Consider the following 24,366-nt stretch of genomic DNA (forward strand, 5'->3'; position numbering starts at 1 on the left):
AATCATCCCTGACTTTTCCTTTCTCTTCATTTTAATATCCAATTAATCTTCAATTCTTGCCAGTTAAAATTTTTTCCCATTTTTTAAAAAATTCAGTTTTATTGAGATATATTCACATATCATACAATCATCCGTGGTGTACAACCAACTGTTCACAGTACCATCATATAGTTGTGCATTCATAACCCCAATCTATTTTTTTTTAACATTTTCCTTATAGCAAAAAAAGTAAAAATAAGAATAAAAAATAAAAGTAAAAAAGAACACTCAAATCACCCCCCCCCCACCGTATTTTTCATTTCGTTTTTGTCCCCATTTTTCTATTCATCCATCCATACACTGGATAAAGGGAGTGTGATCCACAAGGCTTTCACAATCACACTGTCACCCTTTATAAGCTACATTGTTATACAGTCGTCCTCAAGAGCCAAGGCTACTTACTGGGTTGCAGTTTGATAGTTTCAGGTATTTACTTCTAGCTATTCCAATACCTCAAAACCTGAAAAGGGTTATCTATATTTTCAACTCTGTCCTCTCCTCTTCATCCTAATTTCTATTCTCCAACTTTAGGATCTCATCATTCTTACCTTGTCTGAGTAACTAACTGACCTCCCTCCCTCCCTCCCTCCCTCCTTCCCTCCTCCCTCCCTCCCTTCCTTCCATCCAACTACCCACCCACTCACTTCACACATATTTATTGAGGGTCTAGAAGGAAGCAGGTACATAAGAACTAGGATATAACAGTGACAAAAAGAGGTGAAACCCTTGCTTTTGTGGAATTTACTTTCTGGTGACTACTATATTGGCTTTCTAACTGATCCTGCTGGTCTGCAGTCAGCATTCTCATTCATCCTCCACAGTGGTGTACTATTTAAAATGCAAATCTGAGCATATCACCTGCTTCTTTAAGCCCTTCAATGGCTCCCTATCACCAATGGGACAAAGCCCAGGCTCCCTGGCTAGAAATACAAGGCCCAGCAAAAGGTTACCTCACTTTACATCTCTAGCTTCACCATTTCCCTACTATTGTGGTTTCACCTTCAACAACACTGGATTACTAGACTTCCCTTTGCACACTCCATGCAGCTACTTCTTAATGCTGCTGTTTCTATTATAGGAACACTTCCCCCACTTCTTAAACTGGTTAACTCCTATTTATTCTTCAAGACCTAGCTCAGGCATTCTGTCCTTCGGAGGACCTTCCATGACCACTGCCCTTGTGCTCCACAGTTCACTGTGGTTCCTGCTCTCACAGCATGTACCACATTGCATGGAAAAGGTCTCTCTCTCTCTCTCCCTCTTTCTCTCTCTCTGTGTGTGTGTTTATGTCTTAGCCCATCTGACTGCAAGCTTCTCATGTTGCTTCACATCCATTCTTCTACAGCTTTTGCCTTAGTCCTCATTAACCCCAAATGGATTATTGCAAATAGTCTCCTCCTTACCTCCACTTTCTATCCCCTCTAAATCATTCTAAACATTGCTACTAGATTACTCTTCCTCAAGTACAGAACTGACAGTGTTTTCCTTCCTGAATCCAAAAGATTTAATGGCTTCCATTTCTTTATCATAGTGATTTCAAAGGAGTGGAATGCTTGCCATTTGTGAAATGATTTTACATGGTACATGGGAGCAGCATTAAATGACTCTGGATCACAGAATAAGAAATTCCCTTCATCAGTTATCTTTCCATCCTTCTAACTATGCTAGGGAGAAAGTCTGGCCATAAGATACCTTGAACATGTATCTAACTCTTGACAAACTTTTTAACAAAGAACAGGCTTCAAGACAGAGCCTTGAAAAGAAACAGTACCTAGCCAGACTTTAAGAACATCATTTTGTTTTCAGTATGTTTATTTTTATGGTTACATTTTATTTTGGGGAAAGTATACTGGTTTTCCATCTGTAAGAGTGATATAGAGTTTCTGTTAAAATAAATTTAAGCAAAAAAAAAAGTGAGTCAGTTTAAAGGAAGTTATTAAGTATACAGTTGTTTAAATATGCAAACAAGGTAAGGTCATGAGAGTAGTATTAAAATAACTAAAGTCTGAGAAAGACTGATTAGTCAAATCAGATCCAAACTTCTCTGCCTGTAACCTATTGCTCCCCTATTCATACCCTATGCTCCTTTAAGTCTCAGAGGTTACACAACATACATAAAATCTCCCAACCTACGTCAGGCTTTTGAGGTTGTCTTTTTATCTGGGAACAATGGCTAATCATTCTCTTTCCCCAAAGATATACCACTTTTCATCGTCCATGTTTTGCTCATGCTGTTCCTTCTGCTTGGACTGTTCCAATAGCATTTTCTATTTCCACTGTGGTTCCTTTCCAGTTTTGGTAAAATAATTATATTATCTCACCTAATAGATTTTAAGCTCTTCTAAGAAGGGGAAAGGAAGGTAATGAATTTTATTCACTATGGTACTTAATAAAGTGCCTTATTCAGAAAGTAGGCCCATAATTAATATCTGATTAATTAAATTTAATATTTTAATAAATATGTGACACTTACAATTTTGCGCTTGATCATGAAGAGAGGGATTTTTGCATGAAGAGGGGTTGAGGACAGTTCCTTATGGACAGTTGATAAATACAATCTTCTTTTGATGTTCCCCAAATCTGTAATTCTGAAAAAAAGAGAGAGGAAGAAAGAAAGATTACCATCAGTTTAATAACCACTTCTTTCGATAATCATCAAAATGATTTAATTTATCATATAAACCCACTCCAGCAGGGAGATCAAAAACCTAACTTAGGAATTGCCTTTTTCTTTCAAGAATTAATACAATTTCTTTCTTAAATTCGAAGTGCTCACAAGCTTGAATGTATAAATTCACTTAATATGCTAATTTATTTCAGTACCCTACACTAGATTTCCACAGTTCTCTGGCCTATGAAAAAATTCAATTTGTATGAAGAGAAACTGGTAGCCTTTATTAACCATGCTTGTTCCAGCTCCTTAAGCGTGTATTATCCTGAGATATACTGTCACCTACTAAATAGGAAAACATTATGGGTTTCTTTCCCTAAAAATGCACCTGTCATCTTATATAGGCTCTTTGTCTGCTTAGAGATAGACACAAAACACTGACTGACTGTTTCACTTTCTAAGCACATATCTTTGAACCAGAATTATAATACAGAAGTTTATTGCCCACCATTCAGGTCAACCCATAATGATACCAAGAACATTGAATTTGAACATCTTTAATAGATTTAGACTGCAGCCATGATCAGAGAGATTAGGTTTGCTTCAAATTGTTAGACGCTTATTTTTATGTTCTGTTTCCTTTAGGTCTCAGGGGTAGCACAACTGGTTAAAAAGTCTCCAAACCTGTCTCAGGCTGCTGTATGTTAGAAGTGAGGCTTCCTTAAAGACTGTCTTTTTATCTGAAAATGATTTTCTATTTTTAGCAACTTTGTTTAGATGTATTATACTGCTAATTGTCTACGGTTAACAATCTCCCAAGGAGACAACATTTCATTCAAATTCATTGCTGCCAATATTTACAGCGTAAATATTTTTAAAATCAACATAGTCTTTTCTATATTCTTCTTCTCCCCATCCCACTTATCTAATTTCATTATTTATATCTTGCTGTGGAAAAACTATCACTGAACAATGCAAAGGATAGGTACAGTAAAAATTAGGTGAGATGATTTCAGAGTAGGCTCTACAGTTTGTCTGTTCTTTAATTTCTTATTAATGGAATAGTGTATAATACACTCTTTTGTGACTGGCTTTTCCACCAAACATAATGTTTTTAAGATTCATCCATGTTGTGGCATGTATCTCTTTCTTTTGGAACAATGGCACAATGGTCCATTTCCTGTTGATAAACATTTGGGATGTTTCCAGTTTTTTATTCTTATGAATAAAACCTGTGAACATTCTTGTATAGCCTTCTTACAGACAGTTTTTATGCTCTTGGCAAATAACTAGGAATGGAACTCTGAGGTCATTGGGGCAGATGTATTTATAACTTTACAGAAACAGTTCTCCAAAGTGTTTGAACCACTGTACACATGCACCAGCAATGCATGACAGTTCCAGTGGTTGAACAACTTCACCAACATCTGGTGCTATCAGTCTTTCTAACTTTAGCCGATTCTAGTGGGTACAAAATGGATATCACTATGATTTTATTTGCATTTCCCTTATGACTAATAATAAGTGCTTACTGGTATATCTTCTATGAAGTAACTGTTAAGACTTTTGCTCAATTTCTTATTGGGTTGTTTTTTTACTATTAAATTATTAAGAGTTCTTTATATGACATGTTCTTAGACATATGTAATATGAATATTTTCTTGCCTATTTTCTTAACAGTATCTTTTTTTAAAACATTTTATTTGGAAATAATTTCTAACTTGGAGAAAAGTTTCAAGAATCTTACACAGAAGACTCATACCCTATATCCAGATTGCCTATTGCTAAATGGTATTTTGATTAGCACAAGTTATTAACTTGCATGAAGTCCAGTTACCATTTTAAAACTTTAATACTTTGTTACCTAAGAAATCCTTACCTAACCCAAACTTGCCAAAATACTTTCCTATATTTTCCTCTAATCTTTGTAGTTTGTTTTTACTTTTAGTCTGTCATCTATTTCAAATTATGTATGTTTCTGTATTTTTATTCCAGCATTATTTGTTAAAGATGTTTCTTTCCTCACTGAAATGCCTTGGTACTTTTGCTGAAAATCAATTGACCAGATATGCGTGGATCTACTTCTGGGTTCCCTCTAGACCCTTTTGTCTATTCTTATACTAATAATGACAGTGCCCTGATTACTGTGACTTTTCAGTAAGTCTTTAGATCAGATAAAGCAACTCTTCAAATGCTGTTTTTGTTCAAAGTTTTTTGGACTTTGCTTTTCCATATGAATTTTAGAATGAGCTTTCCATTATCTAAAAAAACAAAGTTGAGAGTTTAATTTGGATTGTGTTGATTCTATAGATTACTTTGAAGAGAAAAACACTGGGTCTTCCAATCCACTAACATGATATATTCTTCCATTTATTTAGGCTTTCTTTAATTTCTCTCACAATGTTTTGTTGTTTTCATTTTAGAAGTCTTGAAAGACTTGTAAAATTAATTCCTATTTCATTCTGACATTATTAAAAATGAATTTTAAAATATCATTTTCCAGCCATCTACTACCAGTATTGTAGAAATACAATTGAATTTTGAATACTGACTTTGTTTTCTATGACCTTGCTTAATTCATTCATGAGTCATAGTTGTTTTGTAGATTCCTGAGGATTTTCTTCATAAACAATCATGTCCTCAGTGAAAAGAGATCATTTTGCTTCTGCTTTTTCTGGAGCTTATGCCTTTTATTTCTTTTTCTTGCATCACTGCACTGGCAAGAACTTTCAGTACATATTGAATAGACATGAATAGATGGGATGAGAGTAGAGAGCTTTGCCTTGCTACTGATCACAGGAGGAAAGTGTTCACTATCCCCCTATTAAGTCCGATGCTAGATGTAGGGCTTTGTAGATACCCTTTATCAGATTGAGGATGTTCTCTTCTATCCCTAGCATTTTGAGAGTTTTATCATGAATGGGTGTGGAATTTTGTCAAATGTTTTTCTGCATTGGTTGGGATCATCCCATTGTTATTTTCCTTTATTCTGTCAAGATGTTGAATTATACTGATTTATTTTTTTTTTATTTTTTTATTTTTTTAAGTTTTTTTTTTATTAAATTCAGTTTTATTGAAATACATTCACACACCATACAATCAACCATGATATACAATCCACTGTCCACAGTATGATAACATAGTTATGCGTTCATCACCACAATCTATCTCTGAACATTTTCCTTACATCAGAAAGAACCAGAACAAGAATAAAAAATAAAAGTGAAAAAAGAACACCCAAATCATCCCCCCATCCCACCCTACCTGTTCTTCAGTTTTTATCCCCATTTTCCTACTCATCCATACACTAGACAAAGGGGGCGCGATCCACAAGGTCTCCACAACCACACCGTCACCCCTTGTAATCCACACTATCATATAATTGTCTTCAGGAGTCCAGACCACCGGGCTGGAGCTTCGCAGCTCCAGGCATTTACTTCTAGCTATTCCAATACATCAAAGCCCAAGAGGTGTTATCTATATAGTGCATAAGAATGTCCACCAGAGTGACCTCTCGACTCCATTTGGAATCTCTCAGCCACTGAAACCATTTCGTCTCATTTTGCATCCCCCTTTTGGTCAAGAAGATACTCTCAGTCCCACGATGCCGGGTCCACATTCATCCCTGGGAGTCACAGTCTGCGTTGCCAGGGAGATTTACACCCCTGGGAGTCGGGTCTCACGTAGGGGGGAGGGTAGTGAGTTCACCTGTCGAGATGGCTCAGTTAGAGAGAGAGGGCCACATCTGAGCAACAAAGAGGTACTCAGGGGGAGACTCTTAGGCACCATTACATACAACTTTAGACTTTCCTTTGTGGTAATGAACTTCATAAGGGCAAGTCCCATGTTCGAGGGCTCAGCACATCGAACCGCCAGTCCCAATGTTTGTGACAACATCAACACCAGTCCAGGTGAGGATGTCCAACACATCCGCACCTTCCCCCAGATCCTCGGGGCTGGGGAGGGGGAGGCTGTAAATATATTTTTTATTATCTGCCCAAGTTACTCTAGGATGTGTCACTATTTCACTCCAGCCTATACTAACCTACCGTATCTCACCTCCTATTCAAAGTTCCATGCAATTGTGGTGTTTGAACAAATCGACTGTAGAGTTGCACTGTTTAGAAAATTTAGATCCTGTACCAAATAGATATCTATTCCCTTGGTCTCATATGAAAGTTGAAGTTTTAAAACACAATCAGTTTCAACCTTTATCCTTTGGCCTGGCTTGCCCTGGTCTTAACCAGACCTGCTTCATTCATATCACTAATTGAAGTCTGGGCTCTTTTTCAGCTTTTTTTTTTTTTTTTTTTGACAGTGGCTGTATGGACTAATACTGATGTTCATATCTGCCGAGCTCTAGCTCTGAGTTTCAGGTGTCCCAGAGATATGCATTGTTCCAGAGACCAATCAGGTTATACGCTAGGGGATCAGCATCTCAAAGTTTAGAGATAGGCCTTACAATTCAGGGATCGAGTTAACTGCTGTAAGAGCTTACAATCTAGGGACTATTACAATTATTGTGCCCACGTTAGGCTATGTTCTAAGATTCAATTCTGAGTTTACACATTGTAGTTAGTCCATATTGGTGAGGCATCATCCCTCTCACTATGTTTTCTCCAACACTTTTACTCCTATATATATATTTTCCTACAATTTTATAGAGTTATGTTCACATACCATACATTTATCCACATATACTGATTGATTTTTGAATATGAAACTAACCTTGTATTCTTGGGGTAAATTTCAATTGCTGATTTGATATTTGTTGAGGATTTTTATATCTATGTTCATAAGGAACATTGGTCTTTAATTTTCTTGTAATACATATGTCAGGTTTTGATAATAGAGTTAAGCTAATCCCATAAAATGATTTGGGAAGTGGTTCTTCTTCTATTGTCTGAGTTTGTAAAAATGGTATTAGTTCTTCCTTAAAGATTGATAGAACTAGCTAAAAACTATACTAACTATACAGAAATATCTAAGTCTGGAGTTTCTTTTGTGGTAAGATTTTTTTTTTTTTAATTACATATTCAACTTCTTGAATAGAATTCAGATTTCTAATATTTCTTATTTCAGTTTTGGTATGTTGTGTTTTTCAAAGAATTTGTCCTTTTCATCTAAAGTTGTCAAATTTATTGCTATAAGGTTATTCATATTATCCCCTTTATTATCTTTTTTTTTTATTTTTTTTTATTTTTTTTATTTTTTTATTTTTATTTTTTTGATTCTGCAGTTTCTTTTTTTTTTTTATCATCATTTTATTGAGATATATTCACATACCACGCAGTCATACAAAACAAATTGTACTTTCGATTGTTTACAGTACCATTACATAGTTGTACATTCATCACCTAAATCAATCCCTGACACCTTCATTAGCACACACACAAAAATAACAAGAATAATAATTAGAGTGAAAAAGAGCAATTGAAGTAAAAAAGAACACTAGGTACCTTTGTCTGTTTGTTTGCTTCCCCTACTTTTCTACATATCCATCCATAAACTAGACAAAGTGGAGTTTGGTCCTTATGGCATTCCCAATCCCACTGTCACCCCTCATAAGCTACATTTTTATACAACTGTCTTCGAGATTCATGGGTTCTGGGTTGTAGTTTAATAGTTTCAGGTATCCACCACCAGCTACCCCAATTCTTTAGAACCTAAAAAAGGTTGTCTAAAGTGTGCGTAAGAGTGCCCACCAGAGTGATCTCTCGGCTCGTTTTGGAATCTCTCTGCCACTGAAGCTTATTTCATTTCCTTTCACATCCCCCTTTTGGTCAAGAAGATGTTCTCCATCCCACGATGCCGGGTCTACATTCCTCCCCGGGAGTCATATTCCACGTTGCCAGGGAGATTCACTTCCCTGGGTGTCTGATCCCATGTAGGGGGGAGGGCAGTGATTTCACCTCTCAAGTTGACTTAGCCAGAGAGAGAGGGCCACATCTGAGCAACAAAGAGGCATTCAGGAGGAGACTCTTAGGCACAAATACAGGGAGGCCTAGCCTCTCCTTTGCAGCAACCGTCTTCCCAAGGGTAAAACTTATGGTAGAGGGCTCAACCCATCAAACCACCAGTCCCCTATGTCTGTGGTCATGTTAGCAACCATGGAGGTGGGGTAGGTGAATACCCCTGCATTCTCCACAGGCTCCTCAAGGGGGCACTACATCTTTTTTTTTTTTTTTCCTTGTTTGTCTTTTTTCTTTTCTTTTTTTTTTTTTTAACTTTCCCTTCTTTTTTCAAATCAACTGTATGAAAAAAAAAGTTAAAAAGAAAACAAACATACAATAAAAGAACATTTCAAAGAGACCATAGCAAGGGAGTAAGAAAAAGACAACTAACCTAAGATAACTGCTTAACTTCCAACATGTTCCTACTTTACCCCAAGAAAGTTACATAATATAGCAACATTTCTGTGAACTTGTTCCTACTACATCCATCAGAAATTAACAGACCATAGTCATTTCTGGGCATCCCCAGAACTTTAAATAGCTTATCTGTTCTTCTTGGATTATTGTTCCCCCTTCCTTAATTGCTCTCTACTGCTAGTTCCCCTACATTCTACATTATAAACCATTTGTTTTACATTTTTCAAAGTTCACATTAGTGGTAGCATATAATATTTCTCTTTTTGTGCCTGGCTTATTTCGCTCAGCATTATGTCTTCAAGGTTCATCCATGTTGTCATATGTTTCACCAGATCGTTCCTTCTTACTGCCGCGTAGTATTCCATCGTGTGTATATACCACATTTTATTTATCCACTCATCTGTTGAAGGACATTTGGGTTGTTTCCATCTCTTGGCAATTGTGAATAATGCTGCTATGAACATTGGCGTGCAGATATCTGTTCGTGTCAGTGCTTTCCGATCTTCCGGGTATATACCGAGAAGTGCAATCGCTGGATCGAATGGTAGCTCTATATCTAGTTTTCTAAGGAACTGCCAGACTGACTTCCAGAGCGGCTGAACCATTATACAGTCCCACCAACAATGAATAAGAGTTCCAATTTCTCCACATCCCCTCCAGCATTTGTAGTTTCCTGTTTGTTTAATGGCAGCCATTCTAACCGGTGTTAGATGGTATCTCATTGTGGTCTTAATTTGCATCTCTCTAATAGCTAGTGAAGCTGAACATTTTTTCATGTGTTTCTTGGCCATTTGTATTTCCTCTTCAGAGAACTGTCTTTTCATATCTTTTGCCCATTTTATAATTGGGCTGTCTGTACTATTGTCATTGAGTTGTAGGATTTCTTTGTATATGCAAGATATCAGTCTTTTGTCAGATACATGGTTTCCAAAAATTTTTTCCCATTGAGTTGGCTGCCTCTTTACCTTTTTGAGAAATTCCTTTGAGGTGCAGAAACTTCTAAGCTTGAGGAGTTCCCATTTATCTATTTTCTCTTTTGTTGCTTGTGCTTTGGGTGTAAAGTCTAGGAAGTGGCCTCCTAATACAAGGTCTTGAAGATGTTTTCCTACATTATCTTCTAGGAGTTTTATGGTACTTTCTTTTATATTGAGATCTTTGGTCCATTTTGAGTTAATTTTTGTGTAGGGGGTGAGGTAGGGGTCCTCTTTCATTCTTTTGGATATGGATATCCAACTCTCCCAGCCCCATTTGTTGAAAAGACCATTATGGCTCAGTTCGGTGACTTTGGGGGCCTTATCAAAGATCAGTCGGCCATAGATCTGAGGGTCTATCTCTGAATTCTCAATTCGATTCCATTGATCTATATGTCTATCTTTGTGCCAGTACCATGCTGTTTTGGCAACTGTGGCTTTATAATAAGCTTCAAAGTCAGGGAGTGTAAGTCCTCCCACTTCGTTTTTCTTTTTTAGAGTGTCTTTAGCAATTCGAGGCATCTTCCCTTTCCAAATAAATTTGATAACTAGCTTTTCGAAGTCTGCAAAGTAGGTTGTTGGAATTTTGATTGGGATTGCATTGAATCTGTAGATGAGTTTGGGTAGAATTGACATCTTAATGACATTTAGCCTTCCTATCCATGAACATGGAATATTTTTCCATCTTTTAAGGTCCCCTTCTATTTCTTTTAGTAGAGTTATGTAGTTTTCTTTGTATAGGTCTTTTACATCTTTGGTTAAGTTTATTCCTAGGTACTTGATTTTTTTAGTTGCTATTGAAAATGGTATCTTTTTCTTGAGTGTCTCTTCAGTTTGTTCATTTCTAGCATATAGAAACATTACTGACTTATGTGCATTAATCTTGTATCCCGCTACTTTGTTAAATTTGTTTATTAGCTCTAGTAGGTGTATCGTTGATTTCTCAGGGTTTTCTAGATATAAGATCATATCATCTGCAAACAATGACAGTTTTACTTCTTCTTTTCCAATTTGGATGCCTTTTATTTCTTTGTCTTGCCGGATTGCCCTGGCTAGCACTTCCAGCACAATGTTGAATAACAGTGGTGACAGCGGGCATCCTTGTCTTGTTCCTGATCTTAGAGGGAAGGCTTTCAGTCTCTCACCATTGAGTACTATGCTGGCTGTGGGTTTTTCATATATGCTCTTTATCATGTTGAGGAAGTTTCCTTCAATTCCTACCTTTTGAAGTGTTTTTATCAAAAAGGGATGTTGGATTTTGTCAAATGCTTTTTCAGCATCTATTGAGATGATCAATTGATTTTTCCCTTTCGAGTTTCTAATGTGTTGTAATACATTGATTGTTTTTCTTATGTTGAACCATCCTTGCATGCCTGGAATGAACCCCACTTGGTCATGGTGTATGATTTTTTTAATGTGTCTTTGGATTCGATTTGCAAGTATTTTGTTGAGGATTTTTGCATCTATATTCATTCGGGAGATTGGCCGGTAGTTTTCCTTTTTTGTAGCATCTTTGCCTGGTTTTGGTATTAGATTGATGTTAGCTTCATAAAATGAGTTAGGTAGTGTTCCATTTTTTTCAATGTTTTGAAAGAGTTTGAGTAAGATTGGTGTCAGTTCTTTCTGGAAAGTTTGGTAGAATTCCCCTGTGAAGCCATCTGGCCCTGGGCATTTATTTGTGGGAAGATTTTTGATGACTGATTGGATCTCTTTGCTTGTGATGGGTTGGTTGAGGTCTTCTATTTCTTCTCTGGTCAGTCTAGGTTGTTCATATGTTTCCAGGAAATTGTCCATTTCTTCTACATTATCCAGTTTGTTGCCATACAGTTGTTCATAATATCCTCTTATAATTTTTTTAATTTCTTCAGGATCTGCAGTTATGTCACCTTTTTCATTCATTATTTTGTTTATATGGGTCTTCTCTCTTTTTGATTTTGTCAGTCTAGCTAGGGGCTTGTCAATCTTGTTGATCTTCTCAAAGAACCAACTTTTGGTGATATTTATCCTTTCTATTGTTTTTTTGTTCTCTATGTCATTTATTTCTGCTTTAATCCTTGTTATTTCTTTTCTTGTACTTGGTTTAGGATTGGTTTGCTGTTCATTTTCTAGCTTCTTCAGTTGATCCATTAGTTCTTTGATTTTGGCTCTTTCTTCCTTTTTAATATATGCGTTTAGTGCTATAAATTTCCCCCTTAGCACTGCTTTTGCTGCATCCCATAGGTTTTGGTATGTTGTGTTCTCATTTTCATTCGTCTCTATATATTTAGCAATTTCTCTTGCTATTTCTTCTTTAACCCACTGATTGTTTAGGAGTGTGTTGTTTAACCTCCAGGTATTTGTGAATTTTCTAAGTCTCTGATGGTTATTGACTTCTAATTGTATTCCATTGTGGTCAGAGAATGTGCTTTGAATAATTTCAATCTTTTTAAATTTATTGAGGCTTGTTTTATGTCCCAGCATATGATCTATTCTGGAGAAAGTTCCGTGAGCGCTAGAAAAGTATGTGTATCCTGGTGATTTGGGATGTAATGTCCTGTAGATGTCTGTTAAATCTAATTCATTTATCAGATTGTTTAGGTTTTCAATTTCCTTATTGGTCTTCTGTCTGGTTGATCTATCTATAGGAGAGAGTGATGTGTTGAAGTCTCCCACAATTATTGTGGAAACATCAATTGCTTCCTTTAGTTTTGCCAATGTTTCTCTCATGTATTTTGTGGCACCTTGATTGGGTGCATAGACATTTACGATTGTTATTTCTTCTTGCTGAATTGCCCCTTTTATTAGTATGTAGTGGCCTTCTTTGTCTCTCAAAACATCCCTGCATTTGAAGTCTATTTTATCTGAGATTAATATTGCTACACCTGCTTTCTTTTGGCTGTAGCTTGCATGAAATATTTTTTTCCATCCTTTCACTTTCAGTTTCTTTGTGTCCCTGTGTCTAAGATGAGTCTCTTGTATGCAACATATTGATGGTTCATTTTTTTTGATCCATTCTGCGAATCTATATCTTTTAATTGGGGAGTTTAATCCATTTACATTCAACGTTAAAACCGTGAAGGCATTTCTTGAATCGGCCATCTTATCCTTTGGATTATGTTTGCCATATTTTTCCCTCTCTCTATTAATATCCTTTATTGTACCCATACCGAATCTCTTTAGTACTGAACCTTTCTCCAAGTCTCTCTGTCCTGTCTTTGTTTCTCTGTCTGTAGGGCTCCCTTTAGTATCTCCAGTAGGGCAGGTCTCTTGTTAGCAAATTCTCTCAGCATTTCTTTGTCTGTGAAAAATTTAAGCTCTCCCTCAAATTTGAAGGAGAGCTTTGCTGGATAAAGTATTCTTGGCTGGAAATTCCTCTCACTCAGAATTTTAAATATATCGTGCCACTGCCTTCTCGCCTCCATGGTGGCTGCTGAGTAGTCACTACTTAGTCTTATGCTGTTTCCTTTGTATGTGGTGAATTGCTTTTCTCTTGCTGCTTTCAGAACTTGCTCCTTCTCTTCTATGTTTGACAGTGTGATCAGTATATGTCTCGGAGTGGGTTTTTTTGGATTTATTCTATTTGGAGTTCGCTGAGCATTTATGATTTGTGTATTTATGTTGTTTAGAAGATTTGGGAAGTTTTCCCCAACAATTTCTTTGAATACTCTTCCTAGACCTTTACCCTTTCTTCCCCTTCTGGGACACCAATCAGTCTTATATTCGGACGTTTCATATTATCTATCATATCCCTGAGGTCCATTTCGAGTTTTTCAATTTTTTTCCCCATTCTTTCTTTTATGCTTTCATTTTCCATTCTGTCATCTTCCAGGTCACTGATTCGTTGTTCAACTTCCTCTAGTCTTGTACTATGAGTGTCCAGAATCTTTTTAATTTGGTCAACAGTTTCTTTAATTTCCATAAGATCATCCATTTTTTTATTTAGTCTTGCAATGTCTTCTTTATGCTCTTCTAGGGTCTTCTTGATTTCCTTCATATCCCGTACTAGGGTCTCATTGTTCATCTTTAGTTCTTTGAGTAGCTGCTCTAGGTGTGTCTCTTCTGGTCTTTTGATTTGGGTGCTTGGGCTTGGGTTATCCATATCGTCTGGTTTTTTCATATGCTTTATAATTTTCTGTTGTTTTTGGCCTCGTGGCATTTGCTGACCTTGATAGGGTTCTTTTAGGGTTTGTAGACCAGTTGAAGTCCTTATCTCTAATTTATCAGGTCTACAGCTTCGTGGAGTACACTTTCTCTAACTAACCAGCAGGTGGCGTCCACGAGCCACCTGTTCTCCACAAGCCAGATCTCCCCTGCTTAGCCTTTTTGGTGAGTGGGGGAGTGAGTCTTGTGGGGCCCAATTGGTGTCCCAAGCTTGCGTGTGTAGTTGGTGTTGCCTGCCCTGTATGTGGGGCGTGTTTCTGGGCAGTCGGGGAGGGGGGGTGGCCCTAACAATCAAATCTCCCTGATGATCCTAGAGTTTTAAAGCTACTGCAATAGTCTAATCCTTCAGTTCAGTCCTGCCACAGTTTGTCTCTGCCACTGACCCACAAGTCTTTGGTATTGGCGTATGGCTCCTGAGACTTGCAAGTGGGCCCCTCTTCCAGGCTGTGCACCCCGGGTCCTCTGTTGAGGGATGACTGTGCTATGTCACAGGTGAGTGCCGTCCCCCCAGGGCAGTTCTGGGCTGCTGGGCTGTGTTGGGAGGCTCCCAGTCTGCTCAAATGATGGCTGAATGGGGCTCTGTTAATTCACACTGCTCCCCCTTCCCAGCTCTGGGACATTCAGCTGAGGTTGCAGGGAAGGCTAATGTCCACGCCCAGTTTTGTGGTGTGTGCCTGTTATTTGAAGCACTTCCGTCACACTGGGTTGTCTGGGGCAGCTCTGGGCTATGGGGCTGGCGATGGGCAGGAGTGTTTCCTGTCCACCAGGATGGTGGCTGTGAGCGGACACCCCCCTTTTCTTGGGAAGTTGTGTTGTTTAGTGAATTTTCTCAGCCACTGGATTATTGCCTTTTGTCTCAGAGCTCTCTTAGTTCTGCTCTTGACTTGACGTGCCCAAATTTCAATTCTTTGAAGCTTTCTGTATTGAGCTTCTTAGAGTAATTGTTTTAGAAAAAGGAAAAAGGATTTAAAAAAAAAACAAAAAACGGCCCTCCTCAGAGATCTAATGGGTTATTGAAATGCTAATAGACAAAGCAACCAGGGCCATTAAGGAAAGGTGCACAGGGCAGAGAGATCAGCCTTGCTTCGGGATTTGCATATGCGCCTCAAGGCCTGATCTCCGCCCTTCCCCTTTCTGTGTTCACCAGAACTCCAAAAATCCTCTGCTTTTATTTTGGAGTTTTTCGTGTTGTTTTTTTTCTATGCCTGTCTCCTCTCTGCTGGGCTGGCTGCTCTCAGAGTCTCTGGTGTCTGGTCTCAGTCTATCTATGGTTGGAGTTTGAATCAGTAGAATGAGTTTCCGATAAGAGCAGCCACTGCAATTCTCCCTTCTCCTTCCTGGAGCTGACAGCCCCTCCTCCCCCGGTACTGAGCCTGGCAGGGAGGGGCGCGGGTCCCCTGGCCGCAAAAACTTACAGATTTCGCTGATCTCAGCAGTTCCACGTTTTCATGAGTGTTGTATGAAGTATGCCCAAAGACAGATTGCTCTGTGGTGTCCAGTCCACGCAGTTCCTGGCTTTTTACCTACTTTCCTGGAGGAGTAACCCGCAGCAGGCCGCCGCGTCCGGCCAGCGCGGAGCTCGGCTCCGCGGGGGTGCGCAGCAGCAAGACACGGCCCGGCCTTTATTATCTTTTTAACATCAGTAAGACCTATAGTGGTATCCTGACATTGGCAATTTGTGCTTTCACTATTTTTTACTAATCTTGCTATGGTTTATCAATTTTATCCTTTCAAAGAACAACATTTTGGCTTTGTTAAATCCCTCAATTCTTTGTTTTCTATTTTATTGACTCTTGGTTTTGCCTTAATTATTTCTTCTTTCTACACATTTTGTTCTCTTTTTTTCCTGTAGCCTCTTAGAATAGAAAGTTAGATCATTAATTAGGCATTTAAAACTACAAATTTCCCCATAAGCATTATGTTAGTTACATCCTACCAATTTTGATATGTTGAAACTTTTCCAATTTCCCTTAGGATTTCTTATTTTTGTATTTTGTGTTATTTAGAAGTATGCTATTTAATTTCCACTGCAAGGTTGTTTCTATATATTATATTGTTTTTGAATTTTTAATTTTATCCCATTGTGGTCAGAGAACATACTCTGTAAAGTCTCCCTTTTAAAAAATTTAATGAGGCATTGTATTATTTAGCATATGGAATTTGGCGGGTGGGGTGGGGTGGTGGATGGGTAGAGGAGCTGGAATGGTGGATTATGCATTTGAATTTCTTTGATTTTTATTCCATGTTGATGCTAATGTTTTTCAAGTTTTAAAATATTAATAACCATTCTCCCTTAAATCTATTAGTATAATAATCTCCCCTATTATCATCTACTGATCTTTAGGACATTTTTTCATATTCCTGGGCAACTTTGGCAACTAAATCACAATTTTCCTTTTCTGTCGTCATTCTGGGTGACTTTAAATATCCACACGGAGAGAGTTAATCAAAACCTATGCCTTTCCATTAAGACAACCAATACCTTTATTCTATTTTAGCAACTTACATGAACATCACTAGAAACTGCTTGGCTTTAAGGGCTCCTACTCAAATATCCCTCCTGATTCATTAATTCATTTGATAAACATTTAGTCAATGCTTTATAAAGTGTGGTGGTTTGGAGTGATGCACCTCAGAAAAACATGTTCTTAAACCTAATCCATTCCTGTGGGTGTGAACCCATTGTAAGTGGGACCTCTTGATAAGGTTACTTCAGTTAAGGGTGACCTAGCCCAATCAGCACGAGTCTTAATCCTATTACCAGAGTCCTTTATAAGTGGAATGAAATTTGGGCACAAAGAGAAAAAGTCAGAGGGAGCAGCCAAAAGCTGAGCATCAATGAATCCCGAAAGGGAAGGGAGAGACCAGGAAATGCCACCATGTGCCTTGCTGTGATATAAGCTAAGGACCAAGGACTCCATCAGTCAGCCCCAGAATGCCACAGTTTTGGGGGATAAAGCATCACACTGATGATGCCTTGATTTGGACTGTTTCCTAACCTCAACACTGAGAGCGAATAAATTTCTCATTGTTTAACCCGAATCATTTCATGGTATTTGCTTTGAGCAGCCAAGAAGACTAAAACAGAAGTTATTGGCAATATAGAAATGTTAAAATATGGAAATCATAGTCTACTGTGGGAAGAAAAAATAACTGTTCTTAAGTAGTTGTTTTTAGAACTCTTCATGTACATTATCTTATTAATTAAAAACAATCCATCAATGTAGGTAGTAGATTCAGTCTCCATTTTGCAGACTGGGAAACTAGAGTTCAGAAATTAAGTAAGCACATTAGTTCATTGATATACAGCTAGTAAGAAGCAGAGGCAGGTGTTAAAATTGTTTCTTTGAATTTAAAGTCCACTGTCATTTTTGCCATGCAATTGTATGGATGTACCTTCATTAGTTCAGTGTATGCTGAGTGACCACTATTTATTAGACCCTACGCTAGGTATAGGGGATATGGCATTGACAAGTGTGTCCTGATTTCTGTCTTCACAGAATTTATTCTATGGTCAGAACCAATGCCAACCAATTGCAATGCAGTATTTGGTTATCTGATGAAAACCACCTATACTTTCAGAGTTCACCCTTTCTCACTCCTTTAGAATCTCTTCCTGCTTCATTCTGAATTCCATTCTGGATCCAGTCTTCAAAAAGGTTGCATATTTGTGCTTTCCGACCATAATCCCAAACAAAGACTCATGAAAGGATGATCATCAAATCAGCAAGACTGGAGTGTAATCTGGTAGAACGTGGTAATTCATGTATAAAGAAAAAAAATTCTATCAAGTAGCAGAAGGTTGTTTGCTAGAACATGTGTCTTATACTTAAGGTGTCAGGCTAAGATAGTCTGCTGAATCCATTCCCCAAAGGAAAGGTATTATTTTATTATTTAAAATATATCTTATTTATTGAACACTTTCTTCAGGGCAGCACTGTATTAATCTGTATGCATTATAGCACATAATCCTCCCATAAACCCTATAGGATATCTACTATTATTATCAACCCCATTTTACAAACAAAGAAATAAAGCTTAGTAAGGTTAGGGGACTTAACAAAGTCAAATATCGGAGTCCAGATCTGAACTCAGATCTAATTGATTTCAGTGTAGAAAGCATTCTTAACCACATGCTTTCATTCTTTTGGGACTGGTGGGTCCTATAAAAATATCATAGTAGGATGATCTTTGCTCCTGGGAGCAATGGTATTTAATATCTGATGGCTAAGACTGCTACCTTGTACTGTTTGAATGGACATAACTCGTTTGCCTCTTTTGCTTTTTTTTTTAATGCTCACCTATTAACCAATTCTAAGTCTTCTTCCCATTGACATAGCCTTCCTTTGGATATGCAGAAAAGCTCTGAACCAATAACTATTTACCTTACAGTTAAATGCTCAGAGGGTAATCATATTTTCCTCATTTCCATGTTCTTTGTGGTCACCTTACTACCTCACTGTAGGTCTCATATACTTACAGTCCTTTCAGTTATTAATTAGTGAAGACTGTCAAGAATCACTGATTGCTCCCTGTCCTGAATATCTGGGTTCACCAATCCAGTTAGCTATCACATTCTGTCAAAGTCACTTTCCTAGTAGGTTCTGTATTTCTTCCTTTAGTTTCCTACAGCCATTAGCTAGTTCAAGTCATTTGTTGCTGGAAATAGCTTCTCTTATTGGTCTCCTCACCTCCAATCTTTTATCTCTCAGTGCATTCTTCATATGGCCACCAGCCACAGACTGAATGTCATCCCTTGGCTTATATTCTTCTTTGACATCCTACAGTCTATGGAATAAAGTCTGAGTCCTCTATCTTGTAATTCAAGGTCCTCCAGAATCTGTCCCTTATCCCCATTCCAATGTCACCTTTAACTACATTCCTTTATGCACCCTCTGCTCATGTCAAATCTCATGTAACAGAACATCCGAACCGGTGTGAGAGGGAAAGAGTAGAATTGCAGAATAAAGCCAGAGATGGTTGTTGGGAGTCTTAACACAAGATACCAAGGTGAAGCTGTTACAAAAGGATGGGAAATGGAGTAAGAGCAACATCTAAATTTCTATGATGCCCCAGAACCTATACTTCATTTCACCAATGTTATTTATTCCTCACAATAACTCCTTGAATTAGGAATATTCATTTTACCTATGGAGTGAGAAGCTCAGAGAAGAGACATTAAGCAACTTGTTTGAGGTCTCATGGCTAATAAGTGACAGAGCTAGGAATCTACTAAAGCCTAAAAAGGTAAGGCAAGAGGAATAATGGTAAATTATTTAGAGTTCTGTCTGACAATTATAAAAGATGGTAGTTGCCTGGCTCAGTGCTTCTGAAGGTTGTATACTTACCGGTAAGGAAAGGGTGAGTAGTAGGCATGCAATTCATTCTCTCCTTTTACTAAAGAGCATTACAGAAAAGCTCTACGTAAAAAGAACTCCTGGCTAATATACTAATGATATTTATTAGGGGGAAGAGTCCTTTTTTTAAATTGTAGTAACATTTGTATAAAATAAATTTTTAATCATTTTCAAGTGTATAATTCAGTGGCATATGGAATGCTTTTTGCAGGGTGTACCTGATCTGTCTAGAACTGCTTATGGTAAACAAACCTAGCATCTATGGATCTAGGGGGCATGGTTCCCTGGAACATGTCACACAAGCTATACATGTATAAAATGGCTGAAATAGCTCCCTTTGGGTGAGTAACACTCCCTCAGGTACTGCTTAGAGAACTCATCTGTTAAATCTGAGCCAACGTGCATTTAGAAAGAACTGGAGAGCTGCCTTGGCAGATATGAACCTCTTTCTGCTTCATTTGTGCCTCATGTCTTGAAATTATTAATAAACTTTAAGTTACTAACAAAGCTTAATACTAGCTGAGATCCCTGATTTTTGTGAGTCTGTTTGACAATCCAATCCTTTGTGCTATCTCATATACCTACTTGGTTGTGTCACAGTGCACCCCCCAAACGTAGACTGAAATAAGGATGTAAATGCAAGCAGATTTTGAGAAGTGATCCCACAAAGCAGGAGTGAGGGAACAGGGAGAATAATAAAGTAAAGGAAGGAAGGCCAATAGAAGGATGTGTTATCAAAGATACTGCTATAGGCTACAGGGCGCCATTCCACCAGGACTACTGGAGAAATGTGGAGAACACTCTGAAAGTCTATATCCACTGACTTCCGTGACCCAGTGATTTAAGGATTGCTTCTTTTCTGTGGGCAAGCTCCCACAGCACTAGAGTAGGACCTGGGGTGCACTTGATATGTGATACTGTCCAAGCAAGCTTGCAGCAAACTGTCCATTGGAGCTGCAGCTGAAATCGGAGGGGAGCCAAGGAGACATTGCATGTGGCTTAGCCTGCCACAGTGGCAACAGCAGCATGCCTACTGCTACCTAAACCCACCCTATTCTTCTGTATTTTTATGCCTTTGCTTCTGCAGTTCCCTTGCAAAGTCCCTTCTCTCATTATGCTAACTGAAATTATATTCATCCATCATAGTTTGGGTTGAAATGCCATTTCCTTCTTGAAAATTTCTAGGATCTCCAAATTAAAAGTAATCACATCTTTCTTTGCCTTACCACAGCATGTTTTTCGACCTCTATTATTGACTTTTTTCTGTTCATTCCACCTTTGTGTTCTATGTCAGTGACTAGAGTCCACTTTATGGGCCACAAACTGATACAAATATATAAATCTTTGCCTTTGCTTTCAAGGGTGAATAGCATACAATCCCATATACTTCCAGTTTTACCACTTGCTAGTCATGTTCTAATTGAGTTAAAAGGGTTACTAGAACATGGTATTCCAAAGCCCACTACTGGAATTTACAGCAGTCTCTAATTCTGAATTCCACAAACAAGTTGAAATGTCCTCAATGACCTGGCAAACTGCAAAGTTCCTAGCGTGCAGGTGTACAAACAGAAGAGCAGGGAATTTCTGCAATTTGGGGGAAGGACTATTTTTTTTAAATTTATGATCATCATTGTCTTGCATTGGTTGTAGTTTTCAAATAATGCTATTTCTATTTTTTATTTTTTTAGTGATAAATTATTATTTTAGACTGACCATTATCGTTTGGAGAGGAAATATGCTATAGTTGTTAGGAGCAATAATTTTGAAGTCAGATTTTCTGAGTCTGAATCCTGGCTTCACCACTTATTAGTTGTGGGACACCAAGCAAGTTATTTAACCTTTTGTGCTTCAATTTCTTCATCTACAGAATGTAGGAAATAATGGTACCTATAGGACTGCTGTGAGGACTGCAAAGTGAATATATGAAAATTGCTTAGAACAGTTCCTGGCACACAATATGACCATCTACATAAATACTAATCATCATCAACTTGGGAAGCTGTAGATTGTTTAGTGAGTCTTGCATATTTTTGGCCTGTAATTTTCTAATCTCTAAAATTTGAGTGGCCCCATACATGCCTACATAATCCTCTACCATCACCCGGCCTCCATGGAAAGTAGGAATGGGTGGAGTTGTGAGCTATGACATCTTTCATCCTGCTGCATGAAGCCGAGTCTTGGTAAGAAAGTTTGGTGTCCCTGCAGACTGCTGTCTACAAATCTGTCTGTTCTACCAGACTGTAAGCTCACTGTAACCACATCTTGGTTATCACAGTACTCTAAAAGAGTAATAGGTTCAGACCTTTGTAGTTAATTGGGAAATATTTGCTGACCTATATTTGTTCAAGTGCTACTGGAGTCATATGTGTGCTCATTTAAGAGTGCCTCCTCAGTACCAAGCATGGAAGTAGATACTGAGATATCACAGTGAATAAAACAAAGTCCCTGCCCTCACGAAGCATGTATTCAGGTGAGGGATGATAACAAACAAATAAACAGGTACACAAATCATATGCCTGCTCTAGTTAATGGCTATCAAGAAAAATGAAGCATATCAGGGTGAGAGTGAGTGACAAGGGTAGGAAGTGCTATTTCAGAAAAGGTAGTTTGGGAAGGTCTTCCAGAAAAAGTACTATTTGAAGAAAGAGTTGAATTCAGTGAAGTTAAGAGTCATACAGATATCAGGGGCGGGGGGGGGGGGGGCATTCCAGACAGAATAGTCCAAAGGACCATGTGAAAACCCAAAAAAAGAGATTTATTCCTCTGCCACAGAAGAGTTTTCAATGTAATCCAACAGATATTTATTAAGAGTGGTGGGCTTTCAGGGCTGTAAAGCTCGAGAGGAACTGTACTATGGGTATATGGCATTAGCTTTGCCCTCATGGAGGCCAGGTTTTGGTTTGCTCAAAATAGTTGTCAGTTAAATGTGACCACTATGGCTCTGATCTCTGGAAGAATTTGTAAATGATCATGTGCCCAGCTTAAGTCAGAGGTATTAGGACTAAGCTACTATGGCAATAAGGACTTACCCTACCATGTTTGCCAAAGGAAATGTGCAAACTTTTCCTATTCCGTAGTTAAGAATCGTTGGTTTTGGGGTCGGGGGGTAGGGAAGAAAATCATGTTCTAAACTTAAATGGTTTTGAAAGAAAGCTGAATTGCTACTTTAAAAAAGTTAAAATTAGTCTTTCATGAGAGAGAGAGAATATAAATGCACATGCGTGAATACTCAGAAGTTTCATTACGCTTGTGTGCTTTTGGGGGGACAATTTAGTTGCTGTAAGGAAGGCTGCTTGTAAAATGGCTCTTCACTTGTAATACAGTGTTGATATTCACCATCTAAAACCTCTTGTGACCTAGCAAAGCAGAAGAAGACAAGCAACACTGGCATTACTCCTCCTGATACTTAAAAAAAGAAAAAAAAAAGAAAAAAAAAAGAAAAAAAACTGTATGTGAGTTAATACATTTTTATGTCCATAAGTGAGCATTCACAGCTAAGGGTCAGCAATGTTATAGAAAAAGTAATGAGACCATGTTGAGAAAAAATGGGGTAGTCAACAGGAAAATCAACCTCATTTATAATAATCTTCTAGTGATCAGCAGGTATATAACTCTCCCAGCTATGGTCATTAACGACATTCATTTCAAACTTAACATCTACATTTGCAAACCATTAGAAAGTAAAATTATTTTTCAATTCAGTTTTCTCAATTTGCTTTTATATCTTCCTCTTTGATTGACAATTTTTTTTTCACAATGGCAACTTCAGTGAGAATTTGAGTAAATGGTAGCAACCATCCAAAAGTGTAGGTAAACTCATCTGTTCAGATTACCCATTCACTTTTCCCCTGTATGTACAATCATTTACAACCATTTGTGAGTGTTCACTTCAGGTTAGAATGAACTTGCAAAAACTGATGTCAGACTTCTGACAATTTGATTCATTTGTTAGAATAATCTGTTCTTGAAGCCAAAATCATTTTTATTTTTCCTTTTCATGATCTGAAAATTACCAAATTTGAATGCACATTTTCAGTGATGCTACCTATTAACTCCAGGTATGATTGCAAGGAAATAGTGAGATTGCAAATAGTATCTCTAAAAATGTGCAATGGTTCTCAGACATATAGATAATACGGCTGTGTACTGAAATTTAAAGGCCTGTAGAAGGAGATTCCATGATCACCCTTACAAATGCATTCCAATGCTTCACTATCACTGTGGGGGAATTTTATGCCATTACCTTTTCCTGGATTCCTTCTGCTGAAGGTTAAGTTCATTGAAGATTCTTTTGTCCTTAATAGAGAAGACTAGTAGTTTTGAACTTAAGACTCCTTCACAGGCTTATCAAAACACAATATAGCCCTTGTTTTGTTTTTTTACATTTAAAATTTATTATGAGTATTTTACACATATAATTTAAAGTTAATACTTGGTGCTTTTGAAATCTTTCTTTGAATACCATTCGATTCTTCCTTTTAGAAACAGCTTTATTTAGGTATAATTTACATGCCATAAAATTCATCCATTTTTAGGGTACAATTCAAAGATTTTTGGTATATTTAAGGAGTTATGCAGCCATTACCAGAATCCAGCTGTAAAACATTTCCATCATCCCCAGAGGATCTCTCGTGACTGTTTGCAGTCAATCCCCACTCTCCTACCCAGCCCCAGGCAACCACTAACCTGCTTTTGGTCTATAATCATTTGCCTTTTCTGGGTATTGCATATAAATGGAATAAAAAACATGAAGTCATTTGCATCTGACTTCTTTCATTAGAATTACATTTCTGAGATTCATCCATGTTGTAGCATGTATCAGTACTCCATTACTTTTTATTACAGAATAGTATTTCAATATATGGATATATCATATT

The 24,366-nt window shown here is 37.7% G+C and overlaps 1 protein-coding gene across 9 annotated transcripts in view; it reads right to left on the reverse strand.

Moving 5' to 3' along the window:
* The window catches only part of CFAP20DC (CFAP20 domain containing), a 263,072-nt gene that overhangs the window by 137,097 nt on the left and 101,609 nt on the right, over positions 1-24,366 (reverse strand). For all 9 annotated transcript variants that reach the window (XR_005210972.1, XR_005210973.1, XM_037799280.1 and 6 more), the window contains one exon: positions 2,513-2,627. Coding sequence is in view for 7 of the 9 variants with exons in the window: in XM_037799280.1 (XP_037655208.1) it covers positions 2,513-2,627 (115 nt within the window). In the remaining 2 variants the exon portion in view is untranslated. The remainder of the gene's footprint in view (positions 1-2,512; positions 2,628-24,366) is intronic.

The sequence above is a fragment of the Choloepus didactylus genome, chromosome 1, assembly GCF_015220235.1.
Source record: "Choloepus didactylus isolate mChoDid1 chromosome 1, mChoDid1.pri, whole genome shotgun sequence".
Lineage (NCBI taxonomy): Eukaryota > Metazoa > Chordata > Mammalia > Pilosa > Megalonychidae > Choloepus > Choloepus didactylus.